Source organism: Salmo salar, chromosome ssa02, assembly GCF_905237065.1.
Source record: "Salmo salar chromosome ssa02, Ssal_v3.1, whole genome shotgun sequence".
In the NCBI taxonomy this organism is placed as follows: domain Eukaryota; kingdom Metazoa; phylum Chordata; class Actinopteri; order Salmoniformes; family Salmonidae; genus Salmo; species Salmo salar.
The window spans coordinates 72071224-72090324 of NC_059443.1; the positions used below are offsets into that span (position 1 = coordinate 72071224).

Consider the following 19101-nt stretch of genomic DNA (forward strand, 5'->3'; position numbering starts at 1 on the left):
TCTCTCAGCCTCTCTTCCTCCCTCTCACAGCCTCTATCTCTCTTCCTCTCCCTCTATCTCTCTCTTCCTCTGTCTCTTTCTTTCACAGCCAGCAGATGAGGAAGACTTCCCTCTTATCCAGGTCGCAATCATGAAACTACCTGCCTGTTGCGGCCCCAAGTAGAAGTTGCTCATAGGCACAGATCTAGGATCAGATCACCCTCCCTCAACCCCGACCTTAACCATTAGACTGGGGTGTGCAAAACTGACTTTAGATCAGTGTATCCAGACTATATAACGGGAAATAGATGTATTATCAGGCGTGGGGTTCGGGCAGCAGGTATATAAGCGCTTCCTGGATCTCTTTTAGCCTATATGGGCAAAGTGTCATCATATTTCTCCCACGAGTGTTTTTACAGCGGAGTGTGTGTGTCGCGCTGTGCAGGTGCGAACAGAACGGAACGCAGAGGCACCTGTTGCAATTCGTCATTGCCACTGTAGCGCGGAGTGGGGCAGGATCGCCTTCACACACACACACACACACACACACACACACACGGGGATTTAGGCTACTGTGTGTGTGTGTGTAGCAGCTATTCCTTAATCTCTGATCTTCTTGATAAACCCTCGGGCAGGCTCGAGGTAATCTACGGTAATTGAACTAACGACAGTGTCCTAGTTGAACAACTTTACGGTTATTGTTTTTCCAGCCCCGGGGACTGTAGGGTTAGTGTTAGACTGTATGCTGCTATTTCGGATTGATTGACATCTCTCCTCCTTTTGAGTAGCCAACGTGTATATTTCTTTCTTTTTACTTTGTGGTTTGGATACTTTTGTCTGTGTTCAGCACAGTCACACCAGTGCGCATCATCATGGTGAAAGGAGAGTTTTGGGCCGCGGATGTCTGTGATCGTTCCTTCGGACTGAAACGCCTGTCCTACCTGGGATAGGTAGCTTAACCTAACCTGGTTCCCGGTTTGAGGAACTTTACATTTTCATCGGACTCTAGATTTTTCACACGGACATTCTATAGAATGGAGTGGGAGCTGAGACCACGGCTTTGTTTCCTAACGAAAGGGCCGCGCGGCTACGGCTTTCACCTTCACGGTGAGCGGAATAAAGGCGGACAGTTCATACGGAAAGTGGAACCCGGTTCGTCCGCGGAGCTTTCGGGGCTGCGCGCGGGGGACCGGGTCGTGGAAGTGAACGGGGGAAACGTGGAGGACGAGACGCACCATCAAGTGAGTGCTTTCTCTCTCAATTCAATTTCAATTCAAAGGGTTTTATCGGCATGGGAAACATATGTTTACATTGCCAAAGCAAGTGAAGTAGATAAACAAAAGTGAAATAATCAGAAATGAACAGTAATCATTACACTCACGAAAGTTTCAAAATAATAGAGACATTTCAAATGTTACATTATGGGTATGTACAGTGTTGTAATGATGTGCAAATAGTTGAAGTACAAAAGGGAAAATAAATAAACATAAATATGAGCTGTATTTACAATGGTGTTTGTGCTTCACTTGTTGCTCTTTTCTTGTGGCAGAAAGTACAGGAAGTACAGCTAAGTTTCCACCTCATTTTGTGGGCAGTGTGCACATAGCCTGTTTTCTCTTGAGAGCCAGGTCTGCCTACAGTGGCCTTTCTCAATAGCAAGGCTATGCTCACTGAATCTGTACATAGTCAAAGCTTTCCTTCGTTTTTGGTCAGTCACAGTTTTTAGGTATTCTCTTTTAGGTATTCTGTGAGTGCAACTCCAGTGTGTGTGTGTGTGTTACAGTATGCGTGTGAACCACAGACAACAGGTTACCTTCTACCTGTTTGCCCACTTAAGATTTAGATGTGATTAGATCCCATTTAGCCGACGTCAACATCTAGTTTTCCTGGGGTCCGACACAAAACGAAAAAGACATCACAGACTACTTCCCGTAGCCTTAGGGGATGGACAGTGAACTGGGTCAAATGAGTCCTTATTGTTATGGGAATCAATGGAAGGTATTGTGGAGCTGGGACTATGTGTGTTAGTCGTGTTAAAAACAAACTCAGGTCTTTGAAACTGGGTTGAGGTTGTCACACCAACAGCTATTTGCCCGAGATGTGGTCGGATCACCTTTTAACCCTTTAACTATCCCTGTCTCCAGCAGGGTTGGGGTCAATTCCAGTTCAATTCCAGCCCATTCAGGAAGTAGGCTACACTGAAATTCAAATTCTCTTCAATGCTTTTCAATGAGGAAAATTTGGAATTGGAATTTGGTTTACTTTCTTAATTGAAATGGAATTGACAACCCTACTCTCCATGTTAACCCATTACTCTCTCTTTCTCTCTCTCTCTCTCCCTTCTTCTTTGTCCTCTGCCACCATCCCTCTGTTGGCTCTGTCATTATTCCTCAACTCATCTAAAATATCTTCTCTCATTCTCCTTTTCATCTCTCTCTCTCTCCTCCTTACTTTCCTCTCCATTGTTTCTCCTCCCTCTCTCTCTAATCCATCTGTCACTCCCTCTCACAATTTGAGCTTTATTGACATGACTATGAACGGTTCAACAAAAATGTGAAAGCAGTTAATCATTTATCCCCCTCTCTCCCCTCCTCCCTCTCTCTTTTTCTCCCTCTCTCTCCTCTCTCCCCTCCTCCCTCTCTCTTTTTCTCCCTCTCTCTCCCCTCTCTCCCCTCCTCCCTCTCTCTCCCCTCTCTCCCCTCCTCCCTCTCTCTTTTTCTCCCTCTCTCTCCCCTCTCTCCCCTCCTCCCTCTCTCTTTTTCTCCCTCTCTCTCCTCTCTCCCCTCCTCCCTCTCTCTTTTTCTCCCTCTCTCTCCCCTCTCTCCCCTCCTCCCTCTCTCTTTTTCTCCCTCTCTCCCCTCTCTCCCCTCCTCCCTCTCTCTTTTTCTCCCTCTATCTCTCCTCTCTCCCCTCCTCCCTCTCTCTTTTTCTCCCTCTATCTCTCCTCTCTCCCCTCCTCCCTCTCTCTTTTTCTCCCTCTCTCTCCTCTCTCCCCTCCTCCCTCTCTTTTTCTCCATATATCTCTCCTCTCTCCCCTCCTCCCTCGCTCCCCTCCTCTCTCTCAATTCAATTCAATTCAATTCAATTCAAGGGGATTTATCGGCATGGGAAACATATGTTAACGTTGCCAAAGCAAGTGAAGTAGATCATTTACAAAAGTGAAATTAACTATAAAAATTAACAGTAAACATTTAACATACAGAAGTTTCAAAAGAATAAAGACATTTCAAAATGTCATATTATGTATATATACAGTGTTGTAATGATGTACAAATGGTTAATGTACAAAAGGGAAAATAAATAAGCATAAATATGGGTTGTATTTATGGTGTTTGTTCTTCACTGGTTGACCTTTTCTTGTGGCAACAGGTCACAAATCTTGCTGCTGTGATGGCACACTGTGGTATTTCACCCAGTAGATATGAGAGTTTATCAGAATCGGGTTAGTTTTCAAATTCTTTGTGGATCTGTGTAATCTGAGGGAAATATGTGTCTCTAATATGGTCATACATTGGGCAGGAGGTTAGGAAGTACAGTTTAAATTTGGGTCAGTCACAGTGGTCAGGTATTCTGCCACTGTGTACTCTCTGTTTAGGGCCAAATATCATTCTAGTTTGCTCTGTTTTTTTGTTAATTCTTTCCAATGTGTCAAGTAATGATCTTTTTGTTTTGTCATGATTTGGTTGGGTGTAATTGTGTTGCTGTCCCCATCACCCTCTTCCCTCTAGGTAGTGTATCGTATCAGAGCAGTGGAGCATCGTACCAGGTTGCTGGTCGTCGACAAAGAGACAGATGATTACCTGCGTGGTCACGGGCTGGCCTGCACAGAGGACCTCGCCGTTGAGATGGGCAATCTCTCTCCCCGGCCCTCCCCCTTCACCTCCCCCTCAGCCTCCCCTGTAGCCCAGGGGGAAGTCCTCTCACCCTCACCCTCACCCATACACATCCTCACTAAAGCACTCAGACACACCTCTGCCTCACCTAGAAGGATGGATACACGATCGCCGACGTCAAGCCTGATGATTGGCACCAAGAAAAGGGTAGGTGATGTGGTAGGGTAGATGGTATCTGTTCAGTGGGGATACTTGGTCACTCTTTAAGCACAAAAACAGTTGTATTTCATTTCTAGTGAACCTAGCGCTGCTAGGTGGTCCCAGTTCGCTACCTTCCTCCGCTTGGCCCTAACCCTTCAATGTTTTCAGATCTGTAAGGTGGAAGCTGAACCTACTAACACCTTTAGGCACACTAACATCGAGGGGTTAGGGCCAAGGTGAAGGGATAGGGAACGATTTGGGACTGGCTGCAAGAGTCTCCACTACAGGTCCTGTGTGGCTCAGTTGGTAGAGCATGGTGCTTGCAACGCCAAGGCTGTGGGTCCTGTGTGGATCAGTTGGTAGAGCATGGTGCTTGCAACGCCAGGGCTGTGGGTCCTGTGTGGATCAGTTGGTAGAGCATGGTGCTTGCAACGCCAGGGCTGTGGGTCCTGTGTGGATCAGGTGGTAGAGCATGGTGCTTGCAACACTAGGGCTGTGGGTTTGATTCCCACGGGGGGGGGGCAGTATGCAAATTTATAGACACACTACTGTAACCACTTTGGATAAGAGTGTCTGCTAAATGTTTTTAAAAAATTGGCTCACTATTATACCAGGGTTACAATAGTTAACCCTTCCTTTTCAGTTAAGCTGTTCAGCTCCTAACTTGAATTGCAGGGTCTGTATCCACAAAGTGTGTAGGAGTTGGAGTGCTGATCAAGGATCAGGTCTCCTCATGTCCATGTAGTCTTATTCATTATAATCTAAAAGGCTAAACTGATCCTAGATCAGGTCCCCAACTGTCCATGTAGTCTTATTCATTATAATCTAAAAAGGTGAAACTTATCTCCCGAGTGGCGCAGCGGTTTTTAGGTATCACTACAGCCCGGGGTTCGATCCCAGGCTGTGTCACACCTGGCCGTGACCGGGAGACCCATGAGACGGCGCACAATTGGCCCAGTGTCGTCCGGGTTAGGGGAGAGTTTGGCTGGCCGGGATTTCCTTGTCCCATCGCACTCTAGAAACTCCTTGTGGTGGGCAGGGCACGTGCAAGCTGACCTAGGTCACCAGCTGTACGGTGTTTCCTCCAACACATTGGTGAGGCTGCTTTCCGGGTTAAACGAGCAGTGTGTCAAGAAGCAGTGCAGCTTGGCGGAGTCGTGATTCGGAGGTCGCATGGCTCTTGACCTTCACCTATCTCGAGTTCATAGGGCAGTTGCAGCGATGGGACAAGACTGTAACTACCAATTGGTGAGAAAATGGGTAAAAAGACCAAAAAAACAAGGTGAAACTGATATTAGATCAGCACTCCTACTTTGAGACACTTTATGAATATGGGAATTCACTGTGTACTCTGAGAGGAGGAGAGTGGATTGGTCTGGAGAAACAGATGGTAAACTGCTCTGACCCAGTTCAGATAAATATAGACAGACAGACAGACAGACAGACAGACAGACAGACAGACAGACAGACAGACAGACAGACAGACAGACAGACAGACAGACAGACAGACAGACAGACAGACAGACAGACAGACAGACAGACAGACAGACAGACAGACAGACAGACAGACAGACATGAGAGGAGGGAATAGGAGAGGAGGGAAAAGGAGAGAAGAGGACAGTGTTGTTTTACCTGTCAGGTAATCAGGATCAGACAGGCACCTGGTGGGCTGTGATTGGTTTAAATCCTACATACTGTGACCAGTGCCTGAATTGGAATCTATTTAAATCCTATCCATTCTACTAACCAGTGCTTCAATTAGACAGGCGTCTATTTCTGCTAGTGAATGAACGAGCAGCGAGGCGAGAGAGAGAGAGAGAGAAAGAGAGAGAGAGTAAGAGCAATGAGATATTATTTGTGATTAATCGAGCTTCCGGCATATAGCTGTTATCTGTGTTGGTACACACACACACACACAGACACACACAGACACACACACACTCTCTCTATCTTATTCTACCTCCCACTCTGCGGTCAAACACACCTGTGTTGTTGAGGAGAGATCAGAGTTAGAAGGAATCAGCCGTCAGGCATGGACTAGAGCAGGTCAGATACACACAGTCTGTCCATGGACTAGAGCAGGTCAGATACACACAGTCTGTCCATGGACTAGAGCAGGTCAGATACACAGTCTGTCCATGGACTAGAGCAGGTCAGATACACTCAGTCTGTCCATGGACTAGAGCAGGTCAGATACACTCAGTCTGTCCATGGACTAGAGCAGGTCAGATACACTCAGTCTGTCCATGGACTAGAGCAGGTCAGATACACACAGTCTGTCCATGGACTAGAGCAGGTCAGATACACACAGTCTGTCCATGGACTAGAGCAGGTCAGATACACAGTCTGTCCATGGACTAGAGCAGGTCAGATACACAGTCTGTCCATGGACTAGAGCAGGTCAGATACACACAGTCTGTCCATGGACTAGAGCAGGTCAGATACACACAGTCTGTCCATGGACTAGAGCAGGTCAGATACACACAGTCTGTCCATGGACTAGAGCAGGTCAGATACACACAGTCTGTCCATGGACTAGAGCAGGTCAGATACACACAGTCTGTCCATGGACTAGAGCAGGTCAGATACACACAGTCTGTCCATGGACTAGAGCAGGTCAGATACACACAGTCTGTCCATGGACTAGAGCAGGTCAGATACACAGTCTGTCCATGGACTAGAGCAGGTCAGATACACAGTCTGTCCATGGACTAGAGCAGGTCAGATACACTCAGTCTGTCCATGGACTAGAGCAGGTCAGATACACACAGTCTGTCCATGGACTAGAGCAGGTCAGATACACAGTCTGTCCATGGACTAGAGCAGGTCAGATACACACAGTCTGTCCATGGTACCTGTTCTCACAGCACCCATCACTCACCACCCCTTTTTGACATGTCAGCAAAAAATACTCTCAATACTTTTGTGTCGCTCTGCTTATTTCAAGCCTCTCTGTTCCCAAGGTGACAATAAAACCCAATCTGCTACATTTAAAACTGGTTTGTGTCCATGTACAGAGATATTTAAAAGGATACAGGGGTTTTTTCTTCAAAGATCTCAGGTGTCATAATGTCCTTTAGAACCTCAGTGCTTTGTTGTTCCTTTGATCATCTGGTCAGGCTCCGGTCCAAACCCTTGTCCTTTAGGACCCCAAATCCCCAAAACTAAAGATCCCTGTTATAGTGAGGGGAAGTTTGGCTCTTTTCACTAACTAAGATCTTTTAATCAAAATAACTAATATTTCATTCATTTGAGGCAGTAATGCTCAGAGTTCGCAGGCCCGGTTACCGGCGAATAGAAAACTCGAAAGAGTCATGATTCTACAATCCTCTAGTTCACCATAGGGGGCTTATTGGAGCGGTCATTTGTGGCTGAGAGTTGTAAACGTGTGCTTTAAACAACGTTCATTTGTTGATTGCTAGGCATACAAGTACGATTATTTATTGATACATTTGAAACCGGACTAGATTGTGAACGACTCTTGGCGGAATGCATTGCTTGACTGCCGGGTGATTGGTAGCCTGACGACTCTTCCGCTGCTCTGTCTTTCGCTACATACTTTCTCATTGGGGAGAAGTAACGTCCATAGGCGTGGCATAGCGTTTGGACCGGAGCAAGTAGTCTGGGTAGCCGGGCAAGGTGGTAAAGTCGTTCGCGAACTGCAGCCCCCCCAGAAAGATTAGTTATTGAGTTTGTTGAGCAGAGGCTGTGTATGTTTTGGTTCTACAAAACGGTGTCCATCAAAACATTCAATAATCAATTAATTGCATTCATTCTTGCACCTTTTCAGTTCTAAACATGTAGGTTTTTTCTCATGATCTATTTTCTTGCGCGTAAATATGACAGACTGTTGGTGGTTGGAGCACGTCTCTGGAGCACTGAGATATAAACTCCAGCCGCTGAGTCAAAGGAACCTCTGTTAGAGCCGCTGCATGGTCAGTGTCTGCATTGTCCGTGCAGCACTTACGGTGATACAGACTCTGTAAAAGTCAGGGAACTCATACTTCTTCAGCTGTTGAGCAGAGCTGTTGCGAAGGAAGTTGTCAAGGAAGTGAGTTTGCGTTTATACAGGAGCTCCCACCCCGACCTACCTTCAACCAATCAAGTCAATGCAAAGCTATATGGAGCCCTCCACATTGTTACAACATCGATGTGGGATGGAGCTCAATTTGGCCTCTGCGTGCCTCTGGAGGCTCCGCTTTTGCGTCACACCCTCCATACAGAGCCTCCAGATCAAGCAGAAACGGGCTTTTCATGCGCCTGTAGGACTCATTGCAGCCAGCACAAGCAGGTCAAACGACCGACTAAAATGAACAAGTCACTCAGAAAAACGAATCATGACTCTCGAGTCAGTAAAAAGAGTCGTTCAAAAAGAAGGAATCGTTCACGAACTACACATCACTTATCCTTATATAGTGCACTACTTTTAACCTATGGACCCTGGTCAAAAGTATTGCACTAAATAGGGAATATAGTGGTGGGTTACAGTATGGTTTAGTTAGAGGGATTACAGAGACAGTATGGTTTAATTAGGGGGATTACAGCAACATTATGGCTTAGTTAGAGGGATTACAGAGACAGTATGGTTTAGTTAGAGGGATTACAGAGACAGTATGGTTTAGTTAGAGGGATTACAGAGACAGTATGGTTTAGTTACAGGGATTACAGAGACAGTATGGTTTAGTTAGAGGGATTACAGAGACCGTATGGTTTAGTTAGAGGGATTACAGAGACAGTATGGTTTAGTTAGAGGGATTACAGAGACAGTATGGCTTAGTTAGAGGGATTACAGAGACAGTATGGCTTAGTTAGAGGGATTACAGAGACAGTATGGTTTAGTTAGAGGGATTACAGAGACAGTATGGTTTAGTTAGAGGGATTACAGAGACAGTATGGTTTAATTAGGGGGATTACAGCAACATTATGGCTTAGTTAGAGGGATTACAGAGACAGTATGGTTTAGTTAGAGGGATTACAGAGACAGTATGGTTTAGTTAGAGGGATTACAGAGACAGTATGGTTTAGTTACAGGGATTACAGAGACAGTATGGTTTAGTTAGAGGGATTACAGAGACCGTATGGTTTAGTTAGAGGGATTACAGAGACAGTATGGTTTAGTTAGAGGGATTACAGAGACAGTATGGCTTAGTTAGAGGGATTACAGAGACAGTATGGCTTAGTTAGAGGGATTACAGAGACAGTATGGTTTAGTTAGAGGGATTACAGAGACAGTATGGTTTAGTTAGAGGGATTACAGAGACAGTATGGTTTAATTAGGGGGATTACAGCAACATTATGGCTTAGTTAGAGGGATTACAGAGACAGTATGGTTTAGTTAGAGGGATTACAGAGACAGTATGGTTTAGTTAGAGGGATTACAGAGACAGTATGGTTTAGTTACAGGGATTACAGAGACAGTATGGTTTAGTTAGAGGGATTACAGAGACAGTATGGTTTAGTTAGAGGGATTACAGAGACAGTATGGTTTAGTTAGAGGGATTACAGAGACAGTATGGTTTAGTTAGAGGGATTACAGAGACAGTATGGTTTAGTTAGAGGGATTACAGAGACAGTATGGTTTAGTTAGAGGGATTACAGAGACAGTATGCTTTAGTTAGAGGGATTACAGAGACAGTATGGCTTAGTTAGAGGGATTACAGAGACAGTATGGCTTAGTTAGAGGGATTACAGAGACAGTATGGTTTAGTTAGAGGGATTACAGAGACAGTATGGTTTAGTTAGGGGGATTACAGCAACATTATGGCTTAGTTAGAGGGATTACAGAGACAGTATGGTTTAGTTAGAGGGATTACAGAGACAGTATGGTTTAGTTAGAGGGATTACAGAGACAGTATGGTTTAGTTACAGGGATTACAGAGACAGTATGGTTTAGTTAGAGGGATTACAGAGACAGTATGGTTTAGTTACAGGGATTACAGAGACAGTATGGTTTAGTTACAGGGATTACAGAGACAGTTAGAGGGATTACAGAGACAGTATGGTTTAGTTAGAGGGATTACAGATACAGTATGGTTTAGTTACAGGGATTACAGAGACAGTATGGTTTAGTTAGAGGGATTACAGAGACAGTATGGTTTAGTTAGAGGGATTACAGAGACAGTATGGTTTAGTTAGAGGGATTACAGAGACAGTATGGTTTAGTTAGAGGGATTACAGAGACAGTATGGTTTAGTTAGAGGGATTACAGAGACAGTATGGTTTAGTTCGAGGGATTACAGAGACAGTATGGTTTAGTTAGAGGGATTACAGAGAGTGTATTTGTTGCTATTAATTTGTAGAACTATAAATAGTTCACCATGTGATGGTCAACACCTCTATGCCTAATGCTTTTCATTTGTCTGCACACACACACACACACACACACACACACACACACACACACACACACACACACACACACACACACACACACACACACACACGTTGTCCCATAAAACTCCATTGTGTGATGTTACGTATGTAATGTCTATCACAGATGACTGATATACTCTAGTCAAAGTGCATTGTTCTGTGGCACAAACACACACCCACACACAGCGTGCATTGTTCCGTAGCATATTGTGTTATCCTGGCAGACGCCCTTATTGCATTACATAACCAGACTGTTATCTTCATAGGAACACTCTGCTCCAGTACTGGCTGATCAATCTGACTGTCTGGTTACTGGTATCTATAACGGGCTGATCAATCGGACTGTCTGGTTACTGGTATCTATAACGGGCTGATCAATCTGACTGTCTGGTTACTGGTATCTATAACGGGCTGATCAATCTGACTGTCTGGTTACTGGTATCTATAACGGGCTGATCAATCTGACTGTCTGGTTACTGGTATCTATAACGGGCTGATCAATCTGACTGTCTGGTTACTGGTATCTATAACGGGCTGATCAATCTGACTGTCTGGTTACTGGTATCTATAACGGGCTGATCAATCTGACTGTCTGGTTACTGGTATCTATAACGGGCTGATCAATCTGACTGTCTGGTTACTGGTATCTATAACGGGCTGATCAATCTGACTGTCTGGTTACTGGTATCTATTACGGGCTGATCAATCTGACTGTCTGGTTACTGGTATCTATAACGGGCTGATCAATCTGACTGTCTGGTTACTGGTATCTATTACGGGCTGATCAATCTGACTGTCTGGTTACTGGTATCTATTACGGGCTGATCAATCTGACTGTCTGGTTACTGGTATCTATTACGGGCTGATCAATCTGACTGTCTGGTTACTGGTATCTATTACGGGCTGATCAATCTGACTGTCTGGTTACTGGTATCTATTACGGGCTGATCAATCTGACTGTCTGGTTACTGGTATCTATTACGGGCTGATCAATCTGACTGTCTGGTTACTGGTATCTATTACGGGCTGATCAATCTGACTGTCTGGTTACTGGTATCTATAACGGGCTGATCAATCTGACTGTCTGGTTACTGGTATCTATTACGGGCTGATCAATCTGACTGTCTGGTTACTGGTATCTATAACGGGCTGATCAATCTGACTGTCTGGTTACTGGTATCTATTACCGGCTGATCAATCTGACTGTCTGGTTACTGGTATCTATAACGGGCTGATCAATCTGACTGTCTGGTTACTGGTATCTATAACGGGCTGATCAATCTGACTGTCTGGTTACTGGTATCTATTACGGGCTGATCAATCTGACTGTCTGGTTACTGGTATCTATTACGGGCTGATCTCTCACCTCCAACTCCAACAGCCATTATCTAGACTTCTAATTCCGTTGCTGCAGGAAACTAATTTAACCCTGACCCTCATCACACATCTAATCCTGACTCAGCCTCCTCTTCAGCCTCCTCTTCAGCCTCCTCTTCCTTGCCATGGAAAACTGTGACTTCAGAGATATTCCCCAGTTGACCCCCAAATAAATACCCTCCAGGGAGATAGACAGGCTTTGAGCTTTTGAGGTCAGTTTGATGTTGGAACCAGATAGATGTTTTGCGACTGGTGTGTGTTGGTTGGTTGATTAGGACAGAGACAGATATAGAGTGTATATATGGTTCTGTATTTAGCTGGTGTAGGGAGGACATGAAGAGGCCAACCAAGACATCAGAAGTCTCTCTTCCCCCCCATGTCCTGAAGCATTAACACTCCAACTTACCTTAAACACCCTGTCAGCCATGGCAACCAGTCGTCAAGGTGTTCTGGTTTGTTACCATGGCAGAAACTGTTACAGACAGCGACACACACATACACATTGTGTATGTGTGTAGGTGTGTGTGTGTGTTTCCAGGTATTCTGGTGGAGTCACACAGAGAGTACTGGGTCACGCTTATAGAAGACTGATCACATTTCCATGACATTATCCCTGTTTCAACTCTGGAGCAGCGAGAGAGAAAGCGTGAGGATGGGGACAGAGAAGGGTGTGTGTGGGGTGTGTGTGTGCGTTTGGTGTGTGTTTGTCCGTGCGTGCGTACGTCTGTGTGTTTGCTTCTATGTGTGTGTGTGTGTGTGTGTGTGTGTGTGTGTGTGTGTGTGTGTGTGTGTGTGTGTGTGTGTGGGAGAGAGCTGTGCTATGTGTACTATATTTACTATGGTCCAGTCATTGGGTCTGACTGAGAGGTTTAGCTATATCCACTTAGCCTGCCTACTCTGAAGACCTGTCCCAAAAGGCACCCTATAGGCCCCGGTCTAAAGTAGTGCACTATATAGGGAAGAGTGCACTGGTCTAAAGTAGTGCACTATATAGGGAATAGGGCCCTGGTCAAAAGTAATGTACTATATAGGGAATAGGTTGCCATTTGGAACACATTGTAAAGACCACTGGCAGATCCATCCATCCCTTTCCCTGGGCCTGAGGTAGGTAGGTAGGTAGGTAGGTAGGTACGTAGGGTCTCAGTGAAATAGATCTGAACAGATGAACTAATAACTTAGATATACATCTATATAGCTACTGATTTAACTTTTGACAACTTCACTCACTGTCTGTCTGTTATGGTCTTCACTCACTGTCTGTCTGTTATGGTCTTCACTCACTATCTGTCTGTTATGGTCTTCACTCACTATCTGTCTGTTATGGTCTTCACTCACTGTCTGCCTGTTATGGTCTTCACTCACTGTCTGCCTGTTATGGTCTTCACTCACTGTCTGCCTGTTATGGTCTTCACTCACTGTCTGCCTGTTATGGTCTTCACTCACTATCTGTCTGTTATGGTCTTCACTCACTGTCTGTCTGTTATGGTCTTCACTCACTGTCTGTTTGTTATGGTCTTCACTCACTGTCTGTCTGTTATGGTCTTCACTCACTGTCTGTCTGTTATGGTCTTCACTCACTGTCTGTTTGTTATGGTCTTCACTCACTGTCTGTCTGTTATGGTCTTCACTCACTGTCTGTTTGTTATGGTCTTCACTCACTGTCTGTCTTATGGTCTTCACTCACTGTCTGTCTTATGGTCTTCACTCGCTGTCTGTCTGTTATGGTCTTCACTCACTGTCTGTCTGTTATGGTCTTCACTCACTGTCTGTTTGTTATGGTCTTCACTCACTGTCTGTTTGTTATGGTCTTCACTCACTGTCTGTTTGTTATGGTCTTCACTCACTGTCTGTTTGTTATGGTCTTCACTCACTGTCTGTTTGTTATGGTCTTCACTCACTGTCTGTTTGTTATGGTCTTCACTCACTGTCTGTCTTATGGTCTTCACTCACTGTCTGTCTGTTATGGTCTTCACTCACTGTCTGTCTGTTATGGTCTTCACTCACTGTCTGTCTGTTATGGTCTTCACTCACTGTCTGTCTGTTATGGTCTTCACTCACTGTCTGTCTGTTATGGTCTTCACTCTCAAAGCTGTCATCAGAATACTCTTGAGTTACGTTCCACCTCTACTGACCCAAATTAGAACTTAGATTTTAAATTACAATGTCAAACTTTTTCTTTCATTGTGTTTCCTCTCTCTCTCTTTCTGTCTCTGTCTCTCTCTCTGTAGTTGCCATCGGAGACAGAGTCGTTAGATACAGAGTTTCCCATGGCGACGGTGGAGCTCCTCCCCCGGCTGTGTCACATGGTGAAGGGGGAGCTGGGATACGGGTTCAACCTGCACAGTGACAGAACACGGCGAGGACAGTTCATACGCAGCGTGGACCCCGGGTCCCCCGCCCAACACGCAGACCTCAGACCCCAGGACAGGCTGGTGGAGGTAGGGCCAGATAGAGAGCGAGAGAGACTGTCTGTGTGTGTGTGTGTGTGTGTGTGTGTGTGTGTGTTTACCTCAGACACACACACACACACACACACACACACACACACACACACACAGAGAGAGATGAGATTAGCTTAGATAAGAGCTGATTACATGGACTTTGGCAGGTTAGGTTACCCTTTAGGGTTAGTGTGGGAGGGAGAGATGGAGGGACGGATGGAGGGAGGGATGGAGGCAGGGATGGATGGATGGAGGGAGGGAGGGAGGGAGGGAGGGAGGGAGAGTGGGGGTGCATTTGTGTGTGTGTGATTCAGGACACAGTAGGAATGTGTAGGATGAGAGAGAGCGAGAGAGATATGCAAAATTAAAGTTGCCACGGAGCCTAACGAATGAAATTACAGATCACTGCCTTCTCTCTCGCTTCCATCCCAGTCACAGGGGCTGGTGTCATGTACCACCTGCTGGACAGGTTGTGTAACTGCAGCTCTGTGTCATTTGCTAAAAACCAACTTGGTAGTAATCATATACATACATTTTTTGTCACAATTGACACACACACAAAAAAAATATATACATTGTGCAATAAAGCAAGTATTTTCAAATCCAGTTTAAAATCAGTCCTAGATGTATAAATCAGAGATTAGGGATACCTGACAGAGATTCATGCAGGTCAGTTAAGAACAAATTTCCATTTCCAATGTCAGTCTGTAAAACTACTCCTCCTCAGGTGAATGGAGGCAAATGGTTGAATCAGCTCTATAAACTCTATAAGCATATTAAATATGGCTAATAACATTCACCCATTCATTCATCCTCCTCTCCTCCACCAGGTGAATGGAGTGAACATCGAGGCGTTGAGACACTCAGAGGTGGTGTCGTTTATACGTGGCGGGGGGGACGAGACATGCCTCCTGGTGGTCGACGCGGAAACAGACGAGCTGTTCAAGAGGCTCGGGGTCACGCCCACCAGCACACATGTCAAAGGTCAAAGGACGACTGTCTTTTCTCTCTCTCTCTCTCGACAGAAATCCATATTTGCATCTAAACCATTAATGACCACAAACATATTTCAGTTTGAAGGATTAATCTCTTCATCTCGAAGGATTTTGTCAAGTTGCTCATGTGGTTTGTTCCTGCGTTCCAGAGGTCTATGTGGACGAGCCAATGACAGACAGCGCCCCACCCACCCCCTCTTCAACCACTGACCTCCCTCCAATGGATCCACCAATCATCAACGTCACCCTGATGGGCTCGCCAATCACAAACGGCTCGCCCAATTCACAGACCAATGGGAGCTCAGCATCCCAGTACTCACGTGGCTCGACTACCCAATCAGAATTCAGCAGCTCAGATATGAGCATTCAGGTGTGTGTGTGTGTGTGTGTGTGTGTGTGTGTGTGTGTGTGTGTGTGTGTGTGTGCGTGTATATCCTGTAGCTAGTTTATGGTTTGTTGTATGTAATATGTAACGTATGTAATATGTGCAGAACTGGGTTCAAATATCTCAGTTACTTTTACATACATTCAAAGTAAGTATTCAGATATATTTTATTTGAAAAGACAAGTAGTTGAATATTTTTTATGTATTTTGAAAATACACTGACTCAAATACACTCCCATACATTTAACTCAGGTATTTGAAAATAGTATTTGATAGAAGTATTTGAAAATACTCTCAAATACAATTTGGTAGACTATTTGGTTTTTACAAATAACCATTAGAATACTCAAATAAAATTACTTGTTTTGGGCTGTGTATTTTCAAAATAGTGAAATACAGGGAAAAAAGTTGAAAGTTCAGATACTCAAATAATACGTGTGTCTGAATACCTGTGTGTGCCTGCATACGTGTATCTCTCTAGGTCCCTGAGGATTATGAGCGCCGTGTTTCGGACCCGTTCCTGGACAGCGGACTGCATCTGAGCCCCACGGCAGCCGAGGCCAAAGAGAGGGCCCAACACGGCAAGAAGAGAGCGCCCCCTATGGACTGGAGCAAGAAACAGGAGATCTTCAGCAACTTCTGAGAACCACACAGAACCTTCACAACAATGTTCTTAAGTCCTTCAAGGTTGGTAAAGGTCTGTCACAAGGACACACCATAACCAGTGTTGGCTGTGCGCAGTAGATCATCAGCCCGGAAACTATTTCATCATGGGAAATGAATAGAAAATGGCTGCCAATGTTCTGTGGTGAGAGGCGATAGGACTACCGCCCGCTGCGCACGGCTGACATTCGTTATGGTGTGTCATGTGACAGAGCTTCACCAGCCAATCAAGATAAAAGGCTGCAGTGGCTCCTAAACAATTCTGAGAAAAACACAGAAAGCCTCTGTCCCCAGCAGGATTTGAACCCTGGTCTCCCACAGGACAAACCAACATCTTAACTATTAGACAAAGAGGAAATTCCCTATGGGCTGAGGGCCAACACTTATTGTGAAGTCACAAGCGGGGCTACCGCATCACGTGACCATGAGCAACCATGACCGTCTCATGTCTGCTACACCTCCACATGCCCCTACTATGGATTATCACAGTACCTTAGGATGAGGATAAATCATGTTGATTCATTTAGCCAGGATAATTGACTCAGTTACAATTGGCACTTGTTTCCATGGCTCCTAAATATTTCTCGGAGCAGTGACTTTCCTGAAAGTTTTTTTTTCCTCCTACAGCAACTTGTAAGAAACGTTCACTGGCCCAACCACCACAAACCCCACCTCTTTACCCTCCACAGAAAACAGGGTTGAATGTTTCCCAAAAGACTGAGATATGGGCCCGTATCCACAAAGTGTCTCAAAGTAGGAGTTCTGATCTAGGATCAGTTTGACTTTTTTATGTCATAATGAATACAATGAAATGTATAGGGAAGGATCTGATCCTAGTTTTATTAGATATCACTGACTGAGGTAAGAACGTCAGGGCACCACAACATGTGTGACCCCTGTGGCCAAGTCTTCCTCTCACAGATTGGACTTCACGAGTCTTCCTCTCACAGATTGGACTTCACGGTCACAGCAGATGCTGCGCTAAGCCCTAACTCGAAGACACAATAAATCTACGGTCTCACGAGACTGCGATGCCGACCACTATTGTCCAGAGTTCAAGACTGAACTCTTTTCAGATCATATTGAACCCTTTTTTGGTTCCACATAGAACCTCTTGTTCCAAATAGAACTCTTCAAAGGCTGCTATTTGGAACCTAAAGGGGTTTCGTCTGACCTGACTTGGTTCTATCTGGAACCTTTTCCAGAGGGTTCTACAGGGACAAATTGTTCTACATACAGTGGGGTGAAAAAGTATTTGATCCCCTGCTGATTTTGTACGTTTGCCCACTTACAAAGAAATGATCAGTCTATAATTTTAATAGTAGGTTTATTTGAACAGTGAGAGACAGAATAACAACAAAAAAATCCATAAAAACGCATGTCAAAAATGTTATAAATTGATTTGCATTCTAATGAGGGAAATAAGTATTTGACCCCTCTGCAAAACATGACTTAGTACTTGGTGGCAAAACCCTTGTTGGCAATCACAGAGGTCAGACGTTTCTTGTAGTTGGCCACCAGGTTTGCACACATCTCAGGAGGGATTTTGTCCCACTCCTCTTTGCAGATCTTCTCCAAGTCATTAAGGTTTTGAGGCTGACGTTTGGCAACTCGGACCTTCAGCTCCCTCCACAGATTTTCTATGGGATTAAGGTCTGGAGACTGGCTAGGCCACTCCAGGACCTTAATGTGCTTCTTCTTGAGCCACTCCTTTGTTGCCTTGGCCGTGTGTTTTGGATCATTGTCATGCTGGAATACCCATCCACGACCCACTTTCAATGCCCTGGCTGAGGGAAGGAGGTTCTCACCCAAGATTTGACGGTACATGGCCCCGTCCATCGTCCCTTTGATGCGGTGAAGTTGTCCTGTCCCCTTAGCAGAAAAACACCCCAAAGCATAATGTTTCCACCTCCATGTTTGACGGTGGGGATGGTGTTCTTGGAGTCATAGGCAGCATTCCTCCTCCAGTTGTCCTCTGAATCATTCAGATGTTCATTGGCAAACTTCAGACGGGCATGTATATGTATTCTTGAGCAGCGGGACCTTGCGGGCGCTGCAGGATTTCAGTCCTTCACGATGTAGTGTGTTACCAATTGTTTTCTTGGTGACTATGGTCCCAGCTGCCTTGAGATCATTGACAAGATCCTCCCGTGTAGTTCTGGGCTGATTCCTCACCGTTCTCATGATCATTGCAACTCCACGAGGTGAAATCTTGCATGGAGCCCCAGGCCGAGGGAAATTGACAGTTCTTTTGTGTTTCTTCCATTTGCAAATAATCGCACCAAATGTTGTCACCTTCTCACCAAGCTGCTTGGCGATGGTCTTGTAGCCCATTCCAGCCTTGTGTAGGTCTACAATCTTGTCCCTGACATCCTTGGAGAGCTCTTTGGTCTTGGCCATGGTGGAGAGTTTGGAATCTGATTGATTGCTTCTGTGGACAGGTGTCTTTTTTACAGGTAACAAGCTGAGATTAGGAGCACTCCCTTTAACAGTGTGCTCCTAATTTCAGCTCGTTACCTGTATAAAAGACACCTGGGAGCCAGAAATCTTTCTCATTGAGAGGGGGTCAAATACTTATTTCCCTCATTAAAATGCAAATCAATTTATAACATTTTTGACATGCGTTTTTCTAGATATTTTTGTTGTTATTCTGTCTCTCACTGTTCAAATAAACCTACCATTAAAATTATAGACTGATCCTTTCTTTGTCAGTGGGCAAAAGTACAAAATCAGCAGGGGATCAAATACTTTTTTCCCTCACTGTAGCACTTTTGAGAGTATGGAAGCGAGCTTCTCAGATGTATAGATTAGGTACATAGGAACCACATCACGTCATATACACAGACGTCTGAATG

At 45.0% G+C, this 19101-nt stretch overlaps 1 protein-coding gene across 1 annotated transcript; it reads left to right on the forward strand.

Moving 5' to 3' along the window:
* The first annotated feature begins 543 nt into the window (after window positions 1–543).
* LOC106592281 (Na(+)/H(+) exchange regulatory cofactor NHE-RF2) lies at window positions 544–17530 on the forward strand. Its single transcript, XM_014183603.2, has 6 exons — window positions 544–1220; window positions 3708–4019; window positions 13991–14200; window positions 15034–15187; window positions 15348–15568; window positions 16065–17530. Exons 1-6 carry the CDS (start codon window positions 1014–1016, stop codon window positions 16224–16226), a joined length of 1266 nt encoding a protein of 421 aa, XP_014039078.2. The 5' UTR covers window positions 544–1013; the 3' UTR covers window positions 16227–17530.
* Window positions 17531–19101: the final 1571 nt, after the last annotated feature.